The 23,630-nt window shown below is 40.4% G+C and overlaps 1 protein-coding gene across 1 annotated transcript in view; it reads left to right on the top strand.

The window, feature by feature from the left end:
• Positions 1-23,630, top strand: part of LOC126162792 (ATP-dependent DNA/RNA helicase DHX36-like) — a 254,109-nt gene that overhangs the window by 105,211 nt on the left and 125,268 nt on the right. Inside the window, exons 8-9 of the mRNA XM_049919511.1 lie at positions 10,737-10,885; positions 10,995-11,108. Coding sequence (XP_049775468.1) covers positions 10,737-10,885; positions 10,995-11,108 — 263 coding nt within the window. The remainder of the gene's footprint in view (positions 1-10,736; positions 10,886-10,994; positions 11,109-23,630) is intronic.

Genomic DNA, 23,630 nt, shown 5'->3' on the forward strand with positions numbered 1-23,630 from the left:
GACCGCGTATTGAGAGGTGTCTGTGGCAAGAACAAGATGTTGGCCAGGTCGATAAGTAGCCAGGAACGGGGCCTGTTTCAGCATAGTCTTCAATTTCAGGAAAGCCGCTTCGCATGACGCGGACCAGTGAAAAGGCACGTTTTTATGCAACAGGCGATGCAACGGCTGAGCCACCGAAGCCGCAGACGGTAAAAACTTGTGATAGTGTGCTATTTTCCCCAAGAAGGCCTGCAGTTCCTTAACAGATGTAGGGCGAGGAAGGGCATCGATCGCAGCGACAGTTTGCTGAAGCGGACGAATACCATCCCGAGAGAGTTGAAACCCCAAGTACATGATAGAAGCCTGAAAAAATTGTGATTTCTGAAGGTTACACTTAAGACCGGCAGTCTGTAAGACATTAAAAAGTGCGGAGATTTTGAAGATGTTCTTCAGTGGTGGAGCCAGTGACAACAATGTCGTCCATGTAATTGATACACCCAGGGACAGGGAGCAATAATTGTTCCAAGAATCGCTGAAAGAGAGCAGGGGCGCTAGCAACCCTGAATGGCAAGCGTTGGTATTGATAGAGGCCGAAAGGCGTGTTAAGGACCAGAAACTGCCGGGAAACAGCATCGAGAGGAAGTTGATGATAAGCTTCTGACAGGTCAATTTTAGAAAAATACTGGCCTCCAGCAAGTTTAGTGAACAGTTCTTCAGGACGGGGCATAGGGTAAGTGTCGATGAGGCATTGAGCATTTACAGTGGCCTTGAAATGGCCACAGAGACGAATATCACCATTTGGCTTAGCAACGACAATGACAGGAGAGGACCACTCACTGGAAGTGACAGGAAGCAAGACCCCAGAAGTAGTGAGACGATCCAACTCCCGTTTTACCCGATCACGAAGGGCCGCAGGAATGGGCCGAGCCCGAATAAGCTTAGGCCGAGCAGTGGATTTGAGTGTGATATGAGCTTCAAAGTCGTTTGCATGGCCTGACCCAGGAGAAAAAAGGGACGAAAATGTCGTCGACAAGAAATCCAGTTGAGCATAAGGAATAGCATCAGAGACAATATTGACAGAGTCATCTATGGAGAACCCAAAAACGCGAAAGGCATTTAAACCAAAAAGATTTTCTGTGTTGCTCTGGTCGACCACAAATATGGGAACAGTGTGAACGACGGATTTGTAAAATACCTCAGCATTAAACTGTCCCAAGAGAGAAATCTTCTGTTTATTGTACGTCCATAATTGCTGAGTGACAGGTGACAGGAGTGGAGAACCCAACTGAAGATACGTCTGAGAATTAATTATAGTGGCAGCAGAACCGGTATCCACTTGCATGCGAACATCTCGACCAAGGATTTGGACAGTGAGGAATAACTTCCCTGAAAGGGAAGAAGTGCAATTGACAGACAACACAGAATCAGAATCAGCGTCATGTTCATGAACATCATGTATGCTGTTGGATTTGCAAACGGAAGACACATGACCTTTCTTTTTGCAATTGTGACACACAGCCCAACGTTGGGGACAATCCTCACATGAATGTTTCGTAAAACACCGCGGACATGAAGGAAGTTGCTGGGGGTTTTGCTGCAGTTTCTTAGCGGGTTGTTTACGGCTAGGCCGAGGCTGCGCGTGGGAGCACACTGCGGCCACGTCGGCCGGCGAGGACGCGCCGCATGCGTCGTCAACAGTGCACAGAGATTGTATTTCCCCGACATCACCCCACGCCTCTATTTGCGCCCCAGCGGCGCGAGAAATTTCAAAAGACTGCGTAATGGAGAGAATGTCATCTAGAGTCGGATTCGCCAACTGAAGGGCACGTTGCCGAACTTCTTTGTCGGGCGCCAACCGGATAATAGCATCCCGTACCATGGAATCTGCATAGGATTCTTTGTGAACGTCAGTAACAAATTGACACTTTCGACTGAGGCCGTGAAGCTCAGCAGCCCAAGCGCGATAGGATTGATGCGGCTGTTTTTGACAACGATAAAAGGCAACACGAGAGGCTACCACATGCATTTGCTTTTGAAAATAGACAGACAGAAGTGAGCACATTTCAGCAAAGGACAAAGACGCAGGATCCTTCAAAGGAGCCAATTGCGACAACAACCGATACATTTGAGGTGAAATCCAGGAAAGGAACAGAGACTTACATGGTTGTTCGTCCGTGACATGAAATGCGAAGAAGTGCTGTCGAAGACGTTTTTCATAATCAGACCAGTCTTCCGCCATCTCGTCGTAAGGTGGAAAAGGAGGTATAGCCCACGACGAGAAATGCCCCGCATTTGACGCCGCGCCGAAATCGCGAATCGCCGCTGTTAGAAGCGTTTGCTGTTCAAGGAGATTTTGCAATAGTTGCTCGACAGTAGCCATGGAACCCTGTGGGTCAACGGTGAAAAGGAAAAATCCCATCCTCATCGCCAATTGTTATAACGTCAAGTTTAACACATATATTTCAGAACGACACAACACATATAAGTCACAGAGTAAGTTGACAAGCAAGACATGTGTACACGTTAGCATTTGAATGAGCACTGAGTCCCAGTCTAGCGGCCGCTGCTTGGCTGGCCGCTTAGGTGGCGCAGCTGCTGCATGGCTGGCAGACAGCGCCGCACGTAGAGGACGTGTGTAATTGCGCGGCGGCGCTTTGAATGATTGGCGAGTCACAACACCAACACACATTCAAAGTACTCTGTTGATCATGAGGTATCCACCTCCTAAAGTCTCTTGTTTGTGTATTTTCAGAAGATCTAGGAACTATTACTTTCTGTGATGCAATTGTAAATAAGTTGTGCTTCATAAAATCTGTGTTACTGGAGGAACTGTTACCTTATTGTTTGTATTATTTTCAGTATCATATATATTCAGACTTGCATGTTAAAGAAATTTGCAGTAGTTGCATAAGACAAACTGGTCTAAGATCTTCTTGTACGATTTGAGAAAAGCTATATCTGTGCTCTTTCCTAAAATCTTCTGTGTTTGAGACTTTGTCACGCAATTGATGAAAAGTTGTAGGGTCTGTTCGCTTTTTAATGAGCAAAAATACTTAATTTGTTCCATTCACACCCTTTTCCTGTTACACTCTCCTTGATAGTGGGCCATTTATCATGTTATCTCAATTGGAGTAGTAAAGTAGTTTCTTTCGTGCTGGTCCTCATTGTGTGTCCTGATGTAGAGTAACCATTACCTTTACTAGTGTGTCTTCAGTAGCTGCACCTCGAATCTGGCTGAAAGGTTGGTGATGGGGACAGTTTACTACTAATAATGTAGTTCACACTGCCTTTGCAGTTCAAACACTTTACCTGCAATGAGATGTTGAATAAACTACAGTTTATGACCAGATCAAGTCTGATTTATTATAACTGCAGATAAACAGCTTGCCACCCACTGCACTGATGTCAATTGATTGGAGTGCAGTAACCTAACATAGTCATAATTAAGCACAATATTAATTTATAGCAAGTAAATCATCAGCATAGTCAGTTATAACGTTCTCAGATCACTTTCCTTTAAATCTTAACAGTCATGTCAATATGGAAACAATGTGCACAGCAAGTATAATTTGGAAGTAGTACAAGTCACAATTTGACCCTGCTGTCATAATGAGCATTATTGAAGTTTATCACACTCTGTGATACTAATTACATATTCACTGTTCAATTAATGGTTTAAAAACAGTCACTGGATTATTGAATAAACTTCTGGAAACAAAATCTCTCTAAATTCTGGTACATTTCCTGACTTGTAATTTATATTCATCGTCTGTGGTACATTTCCCTGTATCAGTGGACATAGTTCTTGCTCCTTTCAAACTCGCTACAGACTGGCCTAAATGGCTTCCAACAAGTTTCTTATACAGATTGACCATAATTTATATTAAAGTTAGTTATTGTTGTATGCTGGATTTTCATAAATTACAATAAAATATTGACATTTCTAAAAAACTGAATAGTGGAAGAAGATTTGTTTGGATGAGTACTTTTATATACAATGATAATTTCAGTAATAATATATACAATGATAAATTTTATTGAATTATGCTAGTTAGCTTGCCAAAATATAGGATTCTGTTTCAGTAACAGTGTTTTCATTAGAGATGTTAATTACTCTGAAACTGTTTTCATTAAAGATGTTAATTACTCTGAAACTGAGTGAGTGCAAAGGTTACTAACATATTTTGTCATTAGCTTTATAACTGCTTTTATTATTTTGATATCTTTTTGATCTACTTTGTCAGGAAGTCAGTGATCAGGTATATGTTTGCATATGAACAATGACAATGAAATCTAAAATTGCTGATGTTGTGTAATTAGCACAGTTTTAAAGTGAACTAGCTGGTTCATGAACTTCAAATGATTATAATAGATAATAAAGTTAAAATGGATAAGCATTGAGTCAATATTAGATATATTTATGTACTATGCACATACCTTATAATTGAGCATATCAAAGACATCACAAAATTTGGAAAAAAATTAATACTAATTTTTGGGGGAACAAACACACAACAGCTGGAAAGGATCCATCTGCTGGGAATTTTGATTAACAGTTGATGTCTGTCAGTCATGATCAGCTGGTGAGTTATCTGTGTTTGCAATGATTTTGTAATGCAGTGTAGGTCTAGTTGAATCATTATTTAGGCACCTCAGTAGGCTGTTGACGGATAGATTCTGATCCAAATATCCTTCCTTGATGTGTCTTAGTGAAGTGACACACACACACACACATACACACACACACACACACACACTGCCGTAAGTCGAATGGCACATTCTGTCCAAAGTATCGATATTCTGGCAGAGTTTAACATGATCAGTCTATGCTGAGTGTTTGGAATAAGATTCAATTTTTATATGCTATTGACAAAGGACATGCATGTCCTTGAACACTCAGGACCACATAAAAATGTGCTAAGGATATAAATTGCTCATCTCAAAAATAGTGGCATGAGCCATTTGCATGTAAAATGGTGTGTGTTACCTTGAGAGAAATGTGAATGATCACTTATTTGAAGTCTAAGAAAGGAACTGTGTTAACACAAAGAAACAAAATATCGATATAATGGGACCAAAAAACACACACATTTTGATGTTGTGACTTATTTCTATATTCCCTGCTCCTTAAAATAATTACACTACCTGAATAACAAACTTTCTATAATTGCAGTCTTCAGACTGCAGGTATGAGGTTTCAGTGAAGGGATCAAAGGATAGTGGAATAGAACAATATGCACTTCTGACTAATGGCACTTTTTCACTTTCAACATCACTTCTACATTCAAGCAGTCCTATATATTGGTGTGGCATTTGGAATTAGACTGTTTGAATACAGAAGTGATCTGTGGCTTTAGTTAGATGTTCATATTGTTCTGTGACGCTTCACTTTGTCCAGTTCATTGAAAACCCACACCTGTTGTTTGAAGACCGAAAAGCTGTGCAACACTATTGGGTCAACAGTAAAAGTTTCTTGTTCATATAGTGTAATTATTTTAAGTAGAGGGAAATGCAGTAATAGGTCACTGCATTAAAATAAATGTTTTTAGCTCTGTTATATTGATATTTTGTTTCATGTTACGAAAGTTCTTCTTGAATGGGAGATGATTCAAATGTCTCTCATGGTAAGGTGTGCAGTTTTGCATATGAATGGTTCATACCACTGTTTGTGAGGTCTATTTTGTAAGCTTATACTTCCCTTGTGAGATATAGTTGTTGTTGTTGTGGTCTTCAGTCCTGAGACTGGTTTGATGCAGCTCTCCATGCTACTCTATCCTGTGCAAGCTTCTTCATCTCCCAGTACCTACTGCAACTTACATCCTTCTGAATCTGCTTAGTGTATTCATCTCTTGGTCTCCATCTACGATTTTTATCCTCCACGCTGCCCTCCAGTACTAAATTGGTGATCCCTTGATGCCTCAGAACATGTCCTACCAACCGATCCCTTCTTCTTGTCAAGTTGCGCCACAAACTCCTCTTCTCCCCAATCGTATTCAATACCTCCTCATTAGTTATGTGACCTACCCATCTAATCTACAGCATTTTTCTGTAGCACCACATTTTGAAAGCTTCTATTCTCTTCTAGTCCAAACTATTTATCGTCCATGTTTCACTTCCATACATGGCTACACTCCATACAAATACTTTCAGAAACGACTTCCTGACATTTAAATCTATACTCGATGTTAACAAATTTTCTTCTTCAGAAACGCTTTCCTTGCCATTGGCAGTCTACATTTTATATCCTCTCTACTTCGACCATCATCAGTTATTTTGCTCCCCAAGTAGCAAAAGTCCTTCACTACTTTAAGTGTCTCATTTCCTAATCTAATACCATCAACATCACCCAACTTAATTCGACTACATTCCATTATCCTCGTATTGCTTTTGTTGATGTTCATCTTATATCCTCCTTTCAAGACACTGTCCATTCCGTTCAACAAGTCCTTTGCTGTCTGACAGAATTACAATGTCATCGGCGAACCTCAACGTTTTTATTTCTTCTTTATGGATTTTAATACTTACTCCGAATTTTTCTTTTGTTTCCTTTACTGCTTGCTCAATATACAGATTGAATAACATCGGGGAGAGGCTACAACCCTGTCTCACTCCCTTCCCAACCACTGCTTCCCTTTCATGTCCCTCGACTCTTATAACTGCCATCTGGTTTCTGTATAAATTCTAAATAGCCTTTCGCTCCCTGTATTTTACCCCTGCCACCTTTAGAATTTCAAAGAGAGTATTCCAGTCAACATTGTCAAAAGCTTTCTCTAAGTCTACAAATGCTAGAAACGTAGATATAGTATTTAACAGTAAATACCAAATCTTGATTTAACTGCTCTTTCATCTACCAGGATTGATTGTGCAATTTATTTTGTTCCAAGTATGAGACACATAATGCTACTTTTGTCCTTTTCCTTCAGTGCTGTGCTACTCTAGTTGTAATGTGTGTAACCTCATGTGGTACCATGACAGCCAGTCACAAATCACTGTGTGGAATATATGTGGTTGCATCAAAATGAGGCTGCTGTTTGGCTGTTGAGAGTGTGGGAAAATATGTTGTTTGTGAAAGGTGACAATATGATGGTCTTTAGTCAGAAGACAGGTTTGATGCAACTGTTCATGCTTGCCTATTCCGCACAGGCCTCGTCATATATAAATAACTACTGCAACCTATATTCATTTGAAACTTCTTACTGTTTCATTCCTAGGTCTCCCTTGACAATTTTTTCCTCCACATTTCTGTCCATTACCAAATTGACTATTCTTTCGATGCCTCAAGTTGTATCCTATCAACCGATCACTTCTTTTAGTCAAGTTACCGTAAATTAATGTACTCCTCATTTCAGTTCAGTATTCCTTACTGGTTATTTGATCCAGCCGTCTAATATTCATCATTCATCATTCTTCTGTAGTACCACATTTCAAAAGCTTTTATTCTCTTCTTGTCTGACCAGCTTTTCGACCCAGTTTTGCTTGCATACAAGGCTGCTCTCCAGTCAAATACCTTCAGAAAACGCTTTGTGGTGTTTAAATTCATATTTGATGATAACAAATTTCCCTTTTCAGAAACACTTTCCTTGCTGATGCTGGTATGCATTTTATATCCTCTTTACTTTGGACATCATCATTTATTTTGCTGCCCAAAACTCTAAACCCATCTTTTACTTTTAGTGTATCATTTGCTAACGTAATTCCCTCAAAATTGTCTGATTTGATGTGATTACATTGCATTAGCATTATTTTACTTTTGATGATGTTTGCATTACAATCTCTTTTGAAGATACTATCCATTCCATTCAGTTGTTCATCCAAGCCCATTACCATCTCTGACAGAACAGTGTTATCAGTAAACCTTAAAGATTTTATTTCTTCTGCATGAACTTAGATGCCCTTTCCAGTTTTCTCCTTGGTTTCCTTTATTGCTTGCTCAGTGTACAGATTGAGCAACATTGGAGATGTGCTACAACCCTGTCTCAGTTGCATCTCAACTACTGCTTTCCTCACATGTCGTTTGACAGCTTTCTGTACAAGTTTTAAACAGACTTTTTGCTCTATGCATTTTTTCCATGTTGCCTTCAACATTGCAAAGAGTATAAACTAGTCAATATTGTCAAAAGCCTTTTCCAAATCTACAAATGCTCTAAACATTGATTAGCCTTTCTTCAACATATCTTCTGAGATAAGACATAGCATTAGTATTGCCTCTGATGTTCCTACAGTTCTCTCGAACCCAAACTGATCTTCTCCAAGTTCAACTTCTACTGGTTTTCCCTTTCTTCTGTAAGTAATAAGTGCCAATATTTTCCAACCATGACTAACTAAACTGATGATTTGGTGGTATTCACACCTATTAGCACCCCCCTTATTTGGAATTGAAATTATTACATTCTTCCTAAAGTTCGAGAGTATTTCGACTCTCTTGTACATCTCGTACACCAGTGGAAATAATTTCATCACATCTGGCTCTGCCAAGGATCTCAGTAATTTTGAGTGAATGTCATCTAATCCAGGGGTACTGCTTCCACCTAGGTCTTTTAGTGTTCTGTCAAATTCTTCTTGCAGTGTCCATATCCCCTGTTTAATCTTCACCTACTCTCCTCCTCTTTCTGGAATATTGCCTTCAAGTCCGAATCCATTATAAACTGCGCTGCTTGTGGTGACAGCCATAGCCCCTACCATGAGAAAGGGTTGCTGACTTCGTGGCAGCGCACAGATGACCATGATATTGAGCCCCCCACATCCAAAATGCTCATCGTCATGTGAGAGAACTGGACAGGAGATGGGGAGTTATAGCCTGTATGTAAACTGAAAAGCCAGCTGCACTTGTGGTTTTTGAATTTGCCTTTCCCAGAGGAATGCTGCAGCTGGTGTACAGGACAACTAAGAATCAATTTCCCTTCTAGCATTGAGAAAAGAATGAAGGTCCTTACATATATTCTGTTCATATACCTTTCTTCTCTTGGGCTGTCAGTTTCCACGTTGCACGTTTATTGTTAAATGAAATGAATTAAGAACAGATATTAAATTTGTTACCACAGCTAAGTATTGAAGGGTTGTGTTCTGAGGGTGTAACATGGTGGAAGAGTGGGTGTGGAGAAAAGTAAGGCCTTTTTTGTAGGAAATTTAATTTGATATGGAGAAAAGTAAGGCCTTTTTTGTAGGAAATTTAATTTGATATATTCAAGAAGAACATAAAAAAATGACCTTGAAATGCACCCCCCTAGCCTCACCGCTATGCTCACATCCCAACGATCACAATTTTTGATATGTATTCATTACAGTCTCCCCCCCCCCCCCCCTACCAGTGCATAACAATTTGCAACTACATGTTTTTTCCTCCTAACTTTCCTTGTTAGCTGTTTTGCATTTTCTGTTAATCTCATAATCTTATTTTTTAGACATCTGTCTTTCCTTTTACTTGTTTCATATGCTGGTGTTGTATATGTATTTTCACACATCGTATATGTATTTTCACGCATTGTCTTTTGGGTATCCTTAAAATTATAGTTTCTAACAGCATTGCTGAGACCCCAATAACAATAGATAACAATGTATATGTTGTGGACTGTGGGAAGACCAAGATGCAAAACTTTGATATTTGCATGTGTTGACTTAAGAAATTAGAAGGTACTTCAATGCTGAAATCAGCACTTGGGAGGTTTTTATATGGTACAGCAGTACAGCCTTTGATTTACATGGTTAAGATTTTTAAATCTTCCACCTCAAGAGCAGTTGATGTGACCTGTATACTTTGTGTAAGGGGAAAAAATTGGCACACCTACATTTGTGTCGGCATCTTTCAGTAGCCAATGGCATATAATTTATTCGCGGTCTCCCCATGTAAGGATTACTATGAATCCCATCCAAATGTTGTATATCACAACTGTTATACCTGTATATGTCTTCCATTCCTCTATTGATGGTAATATACCGTATATAATCATTATACACATTGTGCCTTGCAGCTGGCTTGAATCTGAGCAACTTTGTCATGACTGAAAGTTGACATGAACTTGTCGGAGAGCAGAAGTTCCACGATTCCTGCTTTCATATTTAGTTAGGATTGGGTGATTCTGATGTATTTTGATAGTTTGTGCAAAACATCGTGTAATTGTTTGGTATAATTACTATTATCCTCTATTATCTGCTTTGGCCTTGCGGTTCTAGGTGCTACAGTTTCGAGCCGAGCGACCCCTACGGTCGCAGGTTCGAATCCTGCCTTGGGCATGGATGTGTGTGATGTCCTTAGGTTATTTAGGTTTAATTAGTTCTAAGTTCTAGGCGACTGATGACCTCAGAAGTTAAGTTGCATAGTGCTCAGAGCCATTTGAACCATTTTTTTTGTTATCTGCTTGCATATCTTTTAGGGCCTTTCCTGTTTCATAATAAGTTTTGTGCATGCTCCAGGTCTGGCTACCCCTCCGAGGACAAGTGTTTCAAGTAATTAATCATTTACCATGCTTCAGCTTCACATAGCTTTGTGTCTGTGTATCTTGTGCAAAAGTACATGATTCTGCACGTCCAAGTCTTAATCTTTGTATGTAGATATCCTTATCATTTTTGTTACTTGCCAGAACCATTGTCATTTTGAAGCATTTCTTGCCCATTTTTGTTTTTTGTGAATGACAGTCCACAGGTAAAAATAAGTGTGTTTTAGTACTGTTGCCTGAATGTATTAGTGTGGATTGTGATTTCAGAAACAATTACATGCGACATCAGATTAGTGCAATATTCATTTTTTGCATCTTCTGCAGCGGCCTGATCTTAAATTGGTGTTGATGAGTGCAACATTGAATGCCGAGTCATTTTCGCGGTACTTCGACAACTGTCCTCTCATAAACATCCCGGGATTCACTTATCCTGTTCAGGAACTTTACCTGGAAGATGTGCTGCAGATTACTGGGTAAGACATTGTAGCTTTTTCTTCTTTTCCTGTTTCATTTTAGTTTGTTATACTGATGTTAGCCACAGGTTGGAGTTAAGGTTTTACAATAACTGGAAAACTTTTGCAGGTTCGCTATGCCAATATGTAATGACTCAGACAGAGGCTATTTGAGGTATATCGCAACAGCGAGAAAGAGGCATAAGAGGGAAGAATATGAGAACTGGATAGCACCATATATCAGGTCAGAATTTACAAATTTTAAGTGTAGTCCCATAAACAGTACATAATTTGTTTTATTGACATATCTACATCTTAAAGAGTCCCACTTATTTTGTAAAGCAGATTGATGTTGAAGTGTGTAATAATTACATGTTTCATTGCTATGTAAGTTTTACATTGGTTCTCCTATTATGATGATATTCAGTTTTTTTGTGTCACCCCAGCCTCTCAGATGGCTGTAACAGTTACTGGCTGGAATTGATTGATAACAATTTTCAATGTTGTAAAATTACAAGGAGACAGAATTACAGACCACTACTTATCTTCAGGAAGAACAATACTAAGTACTGGTAAGCTGGGGTGAATCCAATCAAAAACAGGAGCTTTTTTTAAGTAATAAAAAAAAATCTGTTTACTTCAGCAATGTCAGAATACACATTTGAAGTGTTAACTGTACAGCCTTGAGGATGGTATATTCATGTATTAATTTATTGTTAATTCATAATTGCCCTTACTGTAATTGTTGATTACCTTCACCTCACAACGTGGGGTGAATCTGATCACTAATTTATTTTGTGTGCAAAATAAATGAATGCACTATTTCCAGTGTAGTGGATCCAGCTATTTGAATTTAAAAAAAGTATTAGTGTACTTACAACATAGTATTACATTTTATATCCCAAACATTTTTCATAGGTGCATTAAATTCCAACAAAACTGCTATAAAAACACTCACAGTCAGGAAAGTTGAGGAACAAATTTCAATTCCAGTAGTTATATGACACTATCAACATGAAAGATTTTCACTCTATATTATAATCACCTATCCCTTCAAATACATTTTTACCTCACCACCTTTGTTCTGACTCAACATTTTTAATAATCTCAGTTGCTTCCTCAGTTTCCAGAAAGGCACAGTAAACAGTAATAACAAGAACATTCTTTCTTAGAAATGATTAGGTTAGATTTACTTTCATTCCAATTGATCCATAGTGAGGAGGTCCTCCAGGCTGTGGAACATGTCAGAAAAACAATAATACATGGCAAATATTTACAACTGAAACAAGTAAGCTAATGTACCTTCCACAGGTCCCAAGTGGAATGATCATCATTTTTTTTTTTTTTTTTTTTAAATGAACACTATATGAAAGAATAATTTTACAAACACTAATGCACTGAATTTAAAATTTTAAAAAAAGTTTTTATATTTATTTATGAGGTAATAAACATGTAATAGAACTACTACAATACTTATTTACAATGAACATATTACTGCACTGAAATGGTGCAGAAGTTAGATTGTACTTACACACACACACACACACACACACACACACACACACACTTATTTACAATGAACACATTACTGCACTGAAATGGTGCAGAATATATATCTCAAACAATGGAAAATCCAGGCTGGAATGTAACAATCTAGAGGAATCCTTCCTAAAAACCCAGAATCCTAAACCCCTCACCTGGTTCAGATTCATTAATGACATCTTTGCTATCTGAATTTAAGGTGAGGACACCTTATTCACATTCCAGAACCTCAACAACTTCTCCCCCATTTGCTTCACCTGGTCCTACTCAACCCAACAAGCCACCTTCCTGGATGTTGACCTCCTCCTCGGAGATGGCTACATCAGTACCTCCATCCATACCAAACCTACTAACCACCAGCAGTACCTCCACTTCGACAGCTGCCACCCGTTTCATACCAAGAAGTTTCCTTCCGTAAAGCCTAGCCACCCGTGGTCGTCGCATCTGCAGTGACGAGCAGTCCCTCTCTAAATATACCGAGGGTCTCACTGAAGCCTTCACTGACCGTAATTATCCTCCCATCTTTGTACAAAAACAAATCTCCCATGCCTTATATTTCCATGCTCCCACCACCTCCCAAAGTCCCACAGTTCGGCCACAGAGGAGCATTCCCCTTGTTACTCAGTACCATCCGCGACTGGAGCAACTGAGTTACCTTCTCCGCCAGGGTTTCAATTACCTCTCGTCGTGCCCTGAAATGATAAATGTCCTTCCCACTATCCTTCCCACCTCTCCTACCATGGTATTCTGCCGTCCACCGAACCTACACAATATACTCATCCATCCTTACACAACCCCTGCTTCCAATCCCTTACCTCATGGCTCATACCCCTGCAATAGACGTAGATGCAAGACCTGTCCCATACATCCTTCTATCACCACCTACTCCAGTTCGGTCACTAACATTACCTATCGCATCAAAGGTAGGGTTACCTGTGAAACCAGTCGTGATCTACAAGCTAAGCTGCAACCACTGTGCTGCATTCTATGTAGGCATGACAACTAACAAGCTGTCTGTCCGCATGAATGGCCACCAACAAACTGTGGCCAAAAAACAAGTGGACCACTTTGTAGTTCAACACGCTGCCAAACATGATACCCCTCATCTCAATGATTGCTTCACAGCCTGTACCATATGGATCCTTCCCACCAACACCAGCTTTTCTGAACTGCACAGGTGGGAACTTTCCCTGCAATACGTCCTACATTCCGGTAACCCTCCTGGCCTCAACCTTCGTTAGTCACTGTCCTCACCCATCCAGCCCCCTCCCTGTTCCCATTCCAGCACTACACAGCCGTCATTTCAGCGCCACACCCAGTATTTTAATTTCTTTTATTTTTATTTTTATTTCTCTCCTTTCCGCTACTTACCCCCTCCCCCTCCGCACCTTCTCTCCTACCCTCCGCTAAACTGCAACACTTCACTGCCCACCACTCGCACCATACTATCCCTCCCCCTCCCCACCCCACCCCAGCCTCCTCCTTACCCCCACCCAGTCGCCACTCCCATCATGCACTGTTGCTGCTGCTCACAGTGTAGTTTCAGCTCTCTGAGACTGCAGGTGTGTTTGCAAGTTGCGCTTTTGTGTGTGTGTGTGTGTGTGTGTGTGTGTGTGTGTGTGTGTGTGTGTGTGTGTGTGTGTGTGTGTGTGTGTATCTACTGCTGACAAAGGCCTTAATTGTGTGAATCTTTTTATTGTGCGTATCGTGGCTCAGCATCTCCCATATTCCACACAAATCAATTGGTCCTACTGAGAAATTCATCAATAGAGTAGAAGGAGTTGGCCTCCAATAAATCCTTTAGGCTTCTCTTAAACTGGATTTCATTGGTTGTTAAGCTTTTTATGGCTGCTGGCGAGTTATTGAAAATGTGTGTTCCTGAATTATGCACACCTTTTTGTACGAGAGTAAGTGACTTTAAATCCTTGTGAAGATTATTCTTATTTTTAGTATTGATTCCATGAAATGAGCTGTTGGTTTGAAAAAGTTATATATTTTTAATGACAAATTTCGTTAAGGAATAAATATATTGAGAAGCAGTAGTTAGTATCCCAAGTTCCCTAAACAGGCTTCTGCAGGATGTTATAAGAGTTCACACCACATATAACTCTTACTGCACGTTTTTGTGCCCGGAAAACTTTAGCTTGGCTTGATGAATTACCCCAAAAAATAATCCGATATGACATTATGGAATGACAGTAAGCATAGTATGCCAGCTTTGTCATTTTTATATCCCCAATGTCTGACACAATTCGCATTGAAAATAGAGATTTGTTAAGACGCTTCAGCATTTCTGTGGTGTGCTCCTCCCAGTTGAATTTATTATCAAGCTGTAATACCAAGAATTTAACACTGTCCATTTCTTCTATCTGTTTGTCATTGTATGTTAGGCATACAGGGTGTTACGAAAAGGTATGGCCAAACTTTCAGGAAACAGTCCTCACACAAAAAGAAAGAAAACATGTTATGTGGACATGTGTCCGGAAACGCTTACTTTCCATGTTAGAGCTCATTTTATTACTTCTCTTCAAATGACATTAATCATGGAATGGAAACACACAGCAACAGAACGTACCAGCGTGACTTCAAACACTTTGTTACAGGAAATGTTCAAAATGTCGTCCGTTAGCGAGGATACATGCATCCACCCTCCGTCGCATGCAATCCCTGATGCTGCCCTGGAGAATGGCGTATTGTATCACAGCCGTCCACAATACGAGCACGAAGAGTCTCTACATTTGGTACCGGGGTTGCGTAGACAAGAACTTTCAAATGCCCCCATAAATGAAACTCGAGAGGGTTGAGGTCAGGAGAGCGTGGAGGCCATGGAATTGGTCCACCTCTACCAATCCATCGGTCACCGAATCTGTTGTTGAGAAGCGTACGAACACTTCGACTGAAATGTGCAGGAGCTCCATCGTGCATGAACCACATGTTGTGTCGTACTTGTAAAGGCACATGTTCTAACAGCACAGGTAGAGTATCCCGTATGAAATCATAACAACGTGCTCCATTGAGTGTAGGTGGAAGAACATGGGGCACAATTAAGACATCACCAACAATGCCTGCCCAAACGTTCACAGAAAATCTGTGTTGATGACGTGATTGCACAACTGCGTGCGGATTCTCGTTGTTGATTGTGAAAATTTACAATTTGATCACATTGGAATGAAGCCTCATCCGTAAAGAGAACATTTGCACTGAAATGAGGATTGATACATTGTTGGATGAATCATCGCAGAAGTGTACCCGTGGAGGCCAACCAGCTGCTGATAGTGCCTGCACACGCTGTACATGGTACGGAAACAACTGGTTCTCCCGTAGCACTCTCCAAACAGTGACGTGGCCAACGTTACCTTGTACAGCAGCAACTTCTCTGACGCTGACATTAGGGTTATCGTCAACTGCACGAAGAATTGCCTCGTCCATTGCAGGTGTCCTCGTCGTTCTAGGTCTTCCCCAGTCGTGAGTCATAGGCTGGAATGTTCCGTGCTCCCTAAGACGCCGATCAATTGCTTCGAACGTCTTCCTGTCAGGACACCTTCGTTCTGGATATCTGTCTCGATACAAACGTACCGCGCCACAGCTATTGCCCCGTGCTAATCCATACATCAAATGGGCATTTGCCAACTCCGCATTTGTAAACATTGCACTGACTGCAAAACCATGTTCGTGATGAACACTAACCTGTTCATGCTACGTACTGATGTGCTTGATGCTAGTACTGTAGAGCAATGAGTTGCATGTCAACACAAGCACTGAAGTCAACATTACCTTCCATCAATTGAGCCAACTGGCGGTGAATCGAGGAAGTACAGTACATACTGACGAAACTAAAGTGAGCTCTAACATGGAAATTAAGCATTTCCGGACACATGTCCACTTAACATCTTTTCTTGATTTGTTTGTGAGGAATGTTTCCGGGAAGTTTGGTCATACCTTCTTGTAACACTCTCTATACTCGTGGGACACCCCTTAGAAGTTCTGAACTGCATGTAGTGTGTTTTTTCAAAGTTTAGTGACAAAGAATTGGCTAGGAGCCAGTGATTAATGTCCACAAATATTTTATTAGCCTATCTTTCTAAGACTACACTTGATTTGCTATTTATTGCAATGCTTGTATCATTGGCAAACAAATCAAACTTGGCATTTGGTAATGTTACTGATGAAAAGTCATTGATATATACAAGAAAAAGTAAGAGCCCTAAAATGGAACCTTGTGGGACCTTACATGTAATTAGTTCCCAGTTGGATGATGTCTGATAGCTTAATACATGTCTCTTGCCTAATAACACCCTTTGTTTCCTGCCAGAGATATAAGGTGTGAACCATTTTGCAGCATTTCCTGTTACACCATAATATTCTAATCTACTAAAAAGGATATTGTGATTTACACAGTAAAATGCCTTTGACAGATCACAAAAATACCAGTTGCCTGCGATTTTTTGTGTCATGAATTTAGCACATTTTCACTGTAAATGTAGATAGCCTTCTCAATATCAGAACCCTTTAGAAATCCGTACTGCGGCTTTGACAGTATGTTATTTGAGATAAGATGGTAATAAAGCCGATTGTACATTAGTTTTTCTAAAATTTTTGAGAATGCTGGTGAAAGTGAAATTGGGCGGAAATTTGATGCTATTTCTTTATCTCCCTTCTTAAACAATGGCTTAACTTCAGCGTATTTCAACCATTCAGGAAATATTCCACTGATAAACGACTGGTTACACAGATAGCTTAATATGTTACTTAACTCAGAATCACATTCTTTAATTAACTTTGTTGATATTTCATCATACCCACTAGATGTTTTTGATTTTAAAGATGTTATGATGGAAATTATTTCTGCTGGGGTAGTGAGAGTCAAATTCATATTATTGAAGTTACTTGAAATGTATGGTCTGAGGTATTCCATAGCAGCATCTACAGAACCAGACAACCCCATCTTTTCAGTAAGTTATAAAATGTTTGTTGAAAAGTTCTGCAACACTATACACTTCTCTTAATGCTATTTGTCCCTCTTCATGTCTGGTACTATCAGTCTCCTCCTTCACTATATCCCATATTGTCTTTATTTTGTTATCTGATATGACTATGTTTTCCTTGTAATATATTTGCTTTGATGTTTGTATTACAGTCTTTAATATTTTGCAGTATTTCTTGTAATGTGCTATAGCATCAATATCAGAACTGTTTTGGATTGACAGATACAGTTATTTTTTTGTTTTACAAGATACCCCTATTCCTTGAGTAATCCATGGCTTCTTTGTAGACTTTGCCCTCGTCAAAGATTTACTGTCCTACACTAGTACTCTCTGCTGGAAATATCACTTTGCCACGAAGAAAAATAATCCTAATCCTACTCCTAATGATCCAACTCCCCAAGACACGAGCCAAATTGAACCCTGCCTGGAACAGTTCCATCCTCCGTCACAGCGGGACCCACCTCCTCTTCCTCAAAATCACCCTCTCCAAACCTTCTAGGAATTTCTCACTTCCAGCCTTGCCTCTCAATCCTTCTCAAAAAACCTTAATCCTACTCCCAACATCACCACTGCTGAAGCCCAGGCTATCCGTGATCTGAAGGCTGACAGATCCATCGTCATTCTTCCGGCGGACAAGGGTTCCACGACCATGGTACTTGATCGTCGGGAGTATGTGGCTGAGGGACTGCGTCAGCTTTCAGACAACACCACATACAAAGTTTGCCAAGGTAATCCAATTCCTGATGTCCAGGCGGAGCTTCAAGGAATCATCAGAACCTTAGGCCCCCTACAAAACCTTTCACCTGACTCCATCAACCTCCTGACCCCACCGACACACCACACCCCTACCTTCTACCTACTTCCTAAAATTCACAAACCCAATCATCCCGGCCGCCCCATTATAGCTGGTTACCAAGCCCCCACAGAACGTATCTCTGCCTACGTAGATAAACACCATCAACCCATTACATGCATCTCCCATCCTTCATCAAAGACACTAACCACTTTCTCGAACGCCTGGAATCCTTACCCAATCTGTTACCCCCGGAAACCATCCTTGTAACTATTGATGCCACTTCCTTATACACAAATATTCCACATGTCAAGGGCCTCGCTGCAATGGAGCACTTCCTTTCACACTGATCACCTGCCACCCTACCTGAAACCTCTTTCCTCATTACCTTAGCCAGCTTCATCCTGACTCACAACTTCTTCACTTTCGAAGGCCAGACATGCCATCAATTAAAGGGAACAGCCATGGGTACCAGGATGGCCCCCTCGTATGCCAACCTATTTATGGGTCGCTTACAGGAAGCCTTCTTGGTTACCCAGGCCTGCCAACCCAAAGTTTGGTACAAATTTATTGATGACATCTTCATGATCTGGACTCACAGTGAAGAACAACTCCAGAATTTCCTCTCCAACCTCAACTCCTTTGGTTCCATCAGATTCACCTGGTCCTACTTCAAATCCCATGACACTTTCCTTGACGTTGATCTCAATCTGTCCAATGGCCAGCTTCACATATTCGTCCACGTCAAACCCACCAACAAGCAACAGTACCTCCATTATGACAGCTGCCACCCATTCCACATCAAACGGTCCCTTCCCTACAGCCTAGGTCTTCGTGGCAAATGAATCTGCTCCAGTCCGAAATCCCTGAACCATTACACCAACAACCTGAAAACAGCTTTCGCATCCCGCAACTATCCTCCTGACCTGGTACAGAAGCAAATTACTTGAGCCACTTCCTCATCCCCTCAAACCCAGAACCTCCCACAGAAGAACCCCAAAAGTGCCCCACTTGTGACAGGATACTTTCCGGGACTGGATCAGACTCTGAATGTGGCTCTCCAGCAGGGATACAACTTCCTCAAATCCTGCCCTGAAATGAGATTCATCCTTCATGAAATCCTCCCCACTCCACCAAGAGTGTCTTTCCGCCGTCCATCTAACCTTCGCAACCTCTTGGTTCATCCCTATGAAATCCCCAGTCCGCCTTCCCTACCCTCTGGCTCCTACCCTTGTAACGGCCCCTGGTGTAAGACCTGTCCCATGCACCCTCCCACCACCACCTACTCCAGTCCTGTAATCCGGAAGGTGTACACGATCAAAGGCAGAGCCACGTGTGAAAGCACCCAAGTGATTTACCAACTGACCTGCCTACACTGTGAAGCTTTCTATGCGGAAATGACCAGCAACAAATTGTCCATTCGCATGAATGGACACAGGCAAACAGTGTTTGTTGGTAATGAGGACCACCCTGTGGCTAAACATGCCTTGGTGCACGGCCAGCACATCTTGGCACAGTGTTACACCGTCCGGGTTATCTGGATACTTTCCACTAACACCAACCTGTCAGAACTCCGGAGATGGGAACTTTCCCTTCAGTATATCCTCTCTTCCCGTTACCCACCAGGCCTCAACCTCCGCTAATTTCAAGTTGATGCCGCTCATACCTCACCTGTCATTCAACAACACCTTTGCCTCTGTACTTCCGCCTCGACTGACATCTCTGCCCAAACTCTTTGCCTTTACAAATGTCTGCTTGTGTCTGTATATGTGCAGATGGATATGTGTATGTGTGCGAGTGTATACCTGTCCTTTTTTTCCCCACTCCCGGGATTGGAATGACTCCTTACCCTCTCCCTTAAAACCCACATCCTTTCGTCTTTCCCTCTCCTTCCCTTTTTCCTGACGAAGCAACCGTTGGTTGCGAAAGCTTGAATTTTGTGTGTGTGTTTGTGTTTGTTTGTGTGTCTATCAACATGCCAACGCTTTCGTTTGGTAAGTTACATCATCTTTGTTTTTAGATATATTGCTCTAACCTTGGTTAGTTTTGGGGAAAAACAGTGTTCAAATAAGGTAAGCAATTTATTAGCAAAAGTGTTATATTTTCCATTCATGCCATGAGCACTGTAAACATCGGTCCAGTGAATGTCCCTGAGGAATGTCCTAAAATAATCAATTTTTGGCTTGTTGATTACCCTCTTGAGCTCAGATTTAACAGATTTTATATCCTGTTCAGTATTCACATTTAACAGAAGGAACTGCATGTCATGGTCTGAGAGGCCATTGACTATTGGTTTTGTAATATAATTTTGTTCATTGGATTTTTCTATAAAGATATTATCAGTGGCTGTTTGTGAGCATTTGGCTACCCTAGTGGGGAACTTTACAGTGGAATTAAGTTGAATGATAGTGTTACTAACTCAAATAAGTTCTTATTGGGAGAGTCTGTAAGGAAATTTACATTGAAATCACCATCAACCACTATTTCTTTGTTTTTGGTTGTTAAATGGGCCAGTACAGCTTCAATGTGGTTTATGAACAGATTCAAGTTACCTGCAGGTGCTCGATATACACTTAATATTATGAAGGATTTTTTGTGAAATTCTGCTTCTTTTGCACATGCTTCCATATGCTGTTCTAAGCAAAATTTTTGAATGTCTATGTTCTTAAATTTATGACAGTTCCTGCTGAATGTGGCAACTCCTCCTTTCTCCATTTCTGCTCTACAAACGTGAGATGCTAACCTAAACCCTGTAAGACTTAAAAGTTCTATACCAGTGGTCACATGATGTTCAGAGAGGCAGATTATGTCAGCTGGCTTTGAGGACTCTAATTCATCTATGCAGATAATTAATTCATTAATTTTATTTCTCAGTCTTCGAATATTTTGATGCAATAAAGATAGCCGACATTTCACATTGACTGAGTTAAAATTGGGTATAGTTGAAATATCTGCTGATAGTTGAAAATTCTTAACCAATAGCTGTCTATCCTGATGTAATAAGCTAGAATTATGTTTTTTGGTTCCTTTCTCAAACTGAAGGTTTATCTCAGTCCTAACCTCTCAAATTTTGTTTCTTTCCTACCTTAAAAAAGGGTCTTTTCTGAACCCTATAACCACTGGTATTTTATCACTCATCACAGTGCCTCCCCCCTTTAACTTTCCTGATATTTTCCCAGCCAGTTTACCCTTCCATTTCCTGTTGAGGTGAAGGCCATGCCTAGCATAATCCCACCTATTGAGAGAATTAACAGGAACCACACCAATGTGTGACCCTGCACCCAATATAAGCAACCATTCCAACTCCAAATTAACTCTCTTGACAGACGAGTTCAAATGAGGTAGGTCATGGCGCCCAAGAATAGATACAAACTCAACACTAGTATGCTTAAATGCTGATGTGATCTTGGCCAGGTCACACTCTATACTGTACCCAGGATCTCTGTCAATGCTATTACCTGCCCCACCCACTATAACCATGGTGTCTTCCTTAGTGAAATGTTTGCAGAGTAATCCTAAATCCTCTGTCACCTGCTCCAGACCAGCACTAGGTTTAAAAAAATTGGTGACCTGGTATTCTGATCGTATTTCATTCTGCAAAAGTTGGCCAACACCTCTTCCTTGGGAACTACCTAACAACACTACTTTCTTTCTCTTTACTGATTTCCCTACATTCTTACTTTTCAATTTGCTGCTGAAAGTTTGTTGTGCCCTGTCTACATCTGCAACTGCTAGAGGCTCACCAGTTTCTAACTGAAGCAACAGGTAAAATCTATTTTCTGCATTCACCACGAAGCTGTCAGACAAAGTTCTAGGCCTGTTCCTCCTGTTGCCTGTTGCCACTTCCCACCTCTCTTTACCCTTCTCTTTCCTTAACCTGTCTAGATCTCCCCTGGCCTTGTGTAACTCAGCCTGAAGGGCGGCAATTTTCCCCTCCTGTTCTAGTATCTTCCTATCTCTACTACATACCCTACAAAACCACTGATGATTCTCATTTACTTTCCATATTCCCACACCACTACAGTCCCCACATGGAAGAAACTACAGCACCCGTCACACCAAAGCCCTGACCTAACATTTCTACAGCAAGTCAAGCACTTTTCACTCATGATAAATGTAATAGTTTATTAAGAATAAGTCAGTTAAATTACAGATAAACACAAGAATGTGATTCCACAAGTTTGGTCTATACGGAACTGTGTGTAAATGAAAACAACAGTGCAAAGTTTCTGAAACAACAACTTAAACTTTACGCTACTTTCCAGAAATGTGAGTTAAATAGTGAAGAGGTACGCTACAGTTAAATTGCTTAAGAGAGCAAAGAACAACTAAACGAAATTCTATAGTTTTGCTACGGCAAAAAGTAAACAGAAAATACGACTGTAGATCTTTTCGCATTTTCTGCTATATTACATAAAGAAAAATGAAACATTTAATGGTACGCTTAAAAGGCACACTAATACAACTGTTTACCATGTAATCAGTACTAAACTATATGTTTTTATAATCTAAAATGACTTATCTTTACGAGAACACAAAAACTCGCGCTAGTCGCCTGGTTGCAGGGCTTTAATGTCATTTCATAAGTTGTTATGCCAGTAAAAAAAGCTTGAATCGTCTTTTCATAGATAATTTCATGTGACAAAATCACTTCTATTGGATTCTTGGCCATTCTTCTCCTTGTCCTCTGCTTCATTTTCATTTGACTTGTGCTGTTCTACATCACTGTTAGATGTTCTGGAGATATAGAATCACTAGATAGAGAATCCCTGCTTTCAGCATTGTCACTATTGTTTTCATTGAAGTCCCTAACAGCAATACCTTCTCCTGCAGTTAATGCTGAGTGCTTTGCTTGATGTTGCATTCCTTTTGTCTCATTAGAGCAAACCTGTTTCAATTGCAGTTTGAAAGCTAGTGTCCAAGAAAGGTGAGTCGATACCATTTATCTGTTTCTTTTGTGATCTGTGAAATGACTATCAGGGCAGAAAGGAAAAATCACTGCTCTTCTTAACCCAGATATAATATTAAATTTAGAAGTGATAGCTATCTAGAGTTATGTGGTAGAAGCACAAACCAAATGTAACATTGCTGGCACAGTGTAATTATATTATGTGACAGATGACTCGAGATATTATCATCAGTAATAATTTTTTGTCCCTCTAAATGCCGGGCATAAGGCAGGAAAATTTGAATACATTAAGATTCAAACATTTTTAGTTCAAACCATCTACTTTGATTCCTGTTATGATCTTCACAAGTTAAACTACCTTCAATCCAACTATTGTAGAGACATTTTGCCTTATAAACTGCGTGCTATAGCAAGAACAAACACGATGTATGGAACATAGTGCTTTATAGAGCAAAACATAAGATACAGTTAAGTGCAGGTTGTGCTTAGCTCTGAACACATTGTCTGAGCAACAGTAATACAGGGTACAGAAATGGC

The sequence above is a fragment of the Schistocerca cancellata genome, chromosome 2 (assembly GCF_023864275.1).
Source record: "Schistocerca cancellata isolate TAMUIC-IGC-003103 chromosome 2, iqSchCanc2.1, whole genome shotgun sequence".
NCBI lineage: Eukaryota > Metazoa > Arthropoda > Insecta > Orthoptera > Acrididae > Schistocerca > Schistocerca cancellata.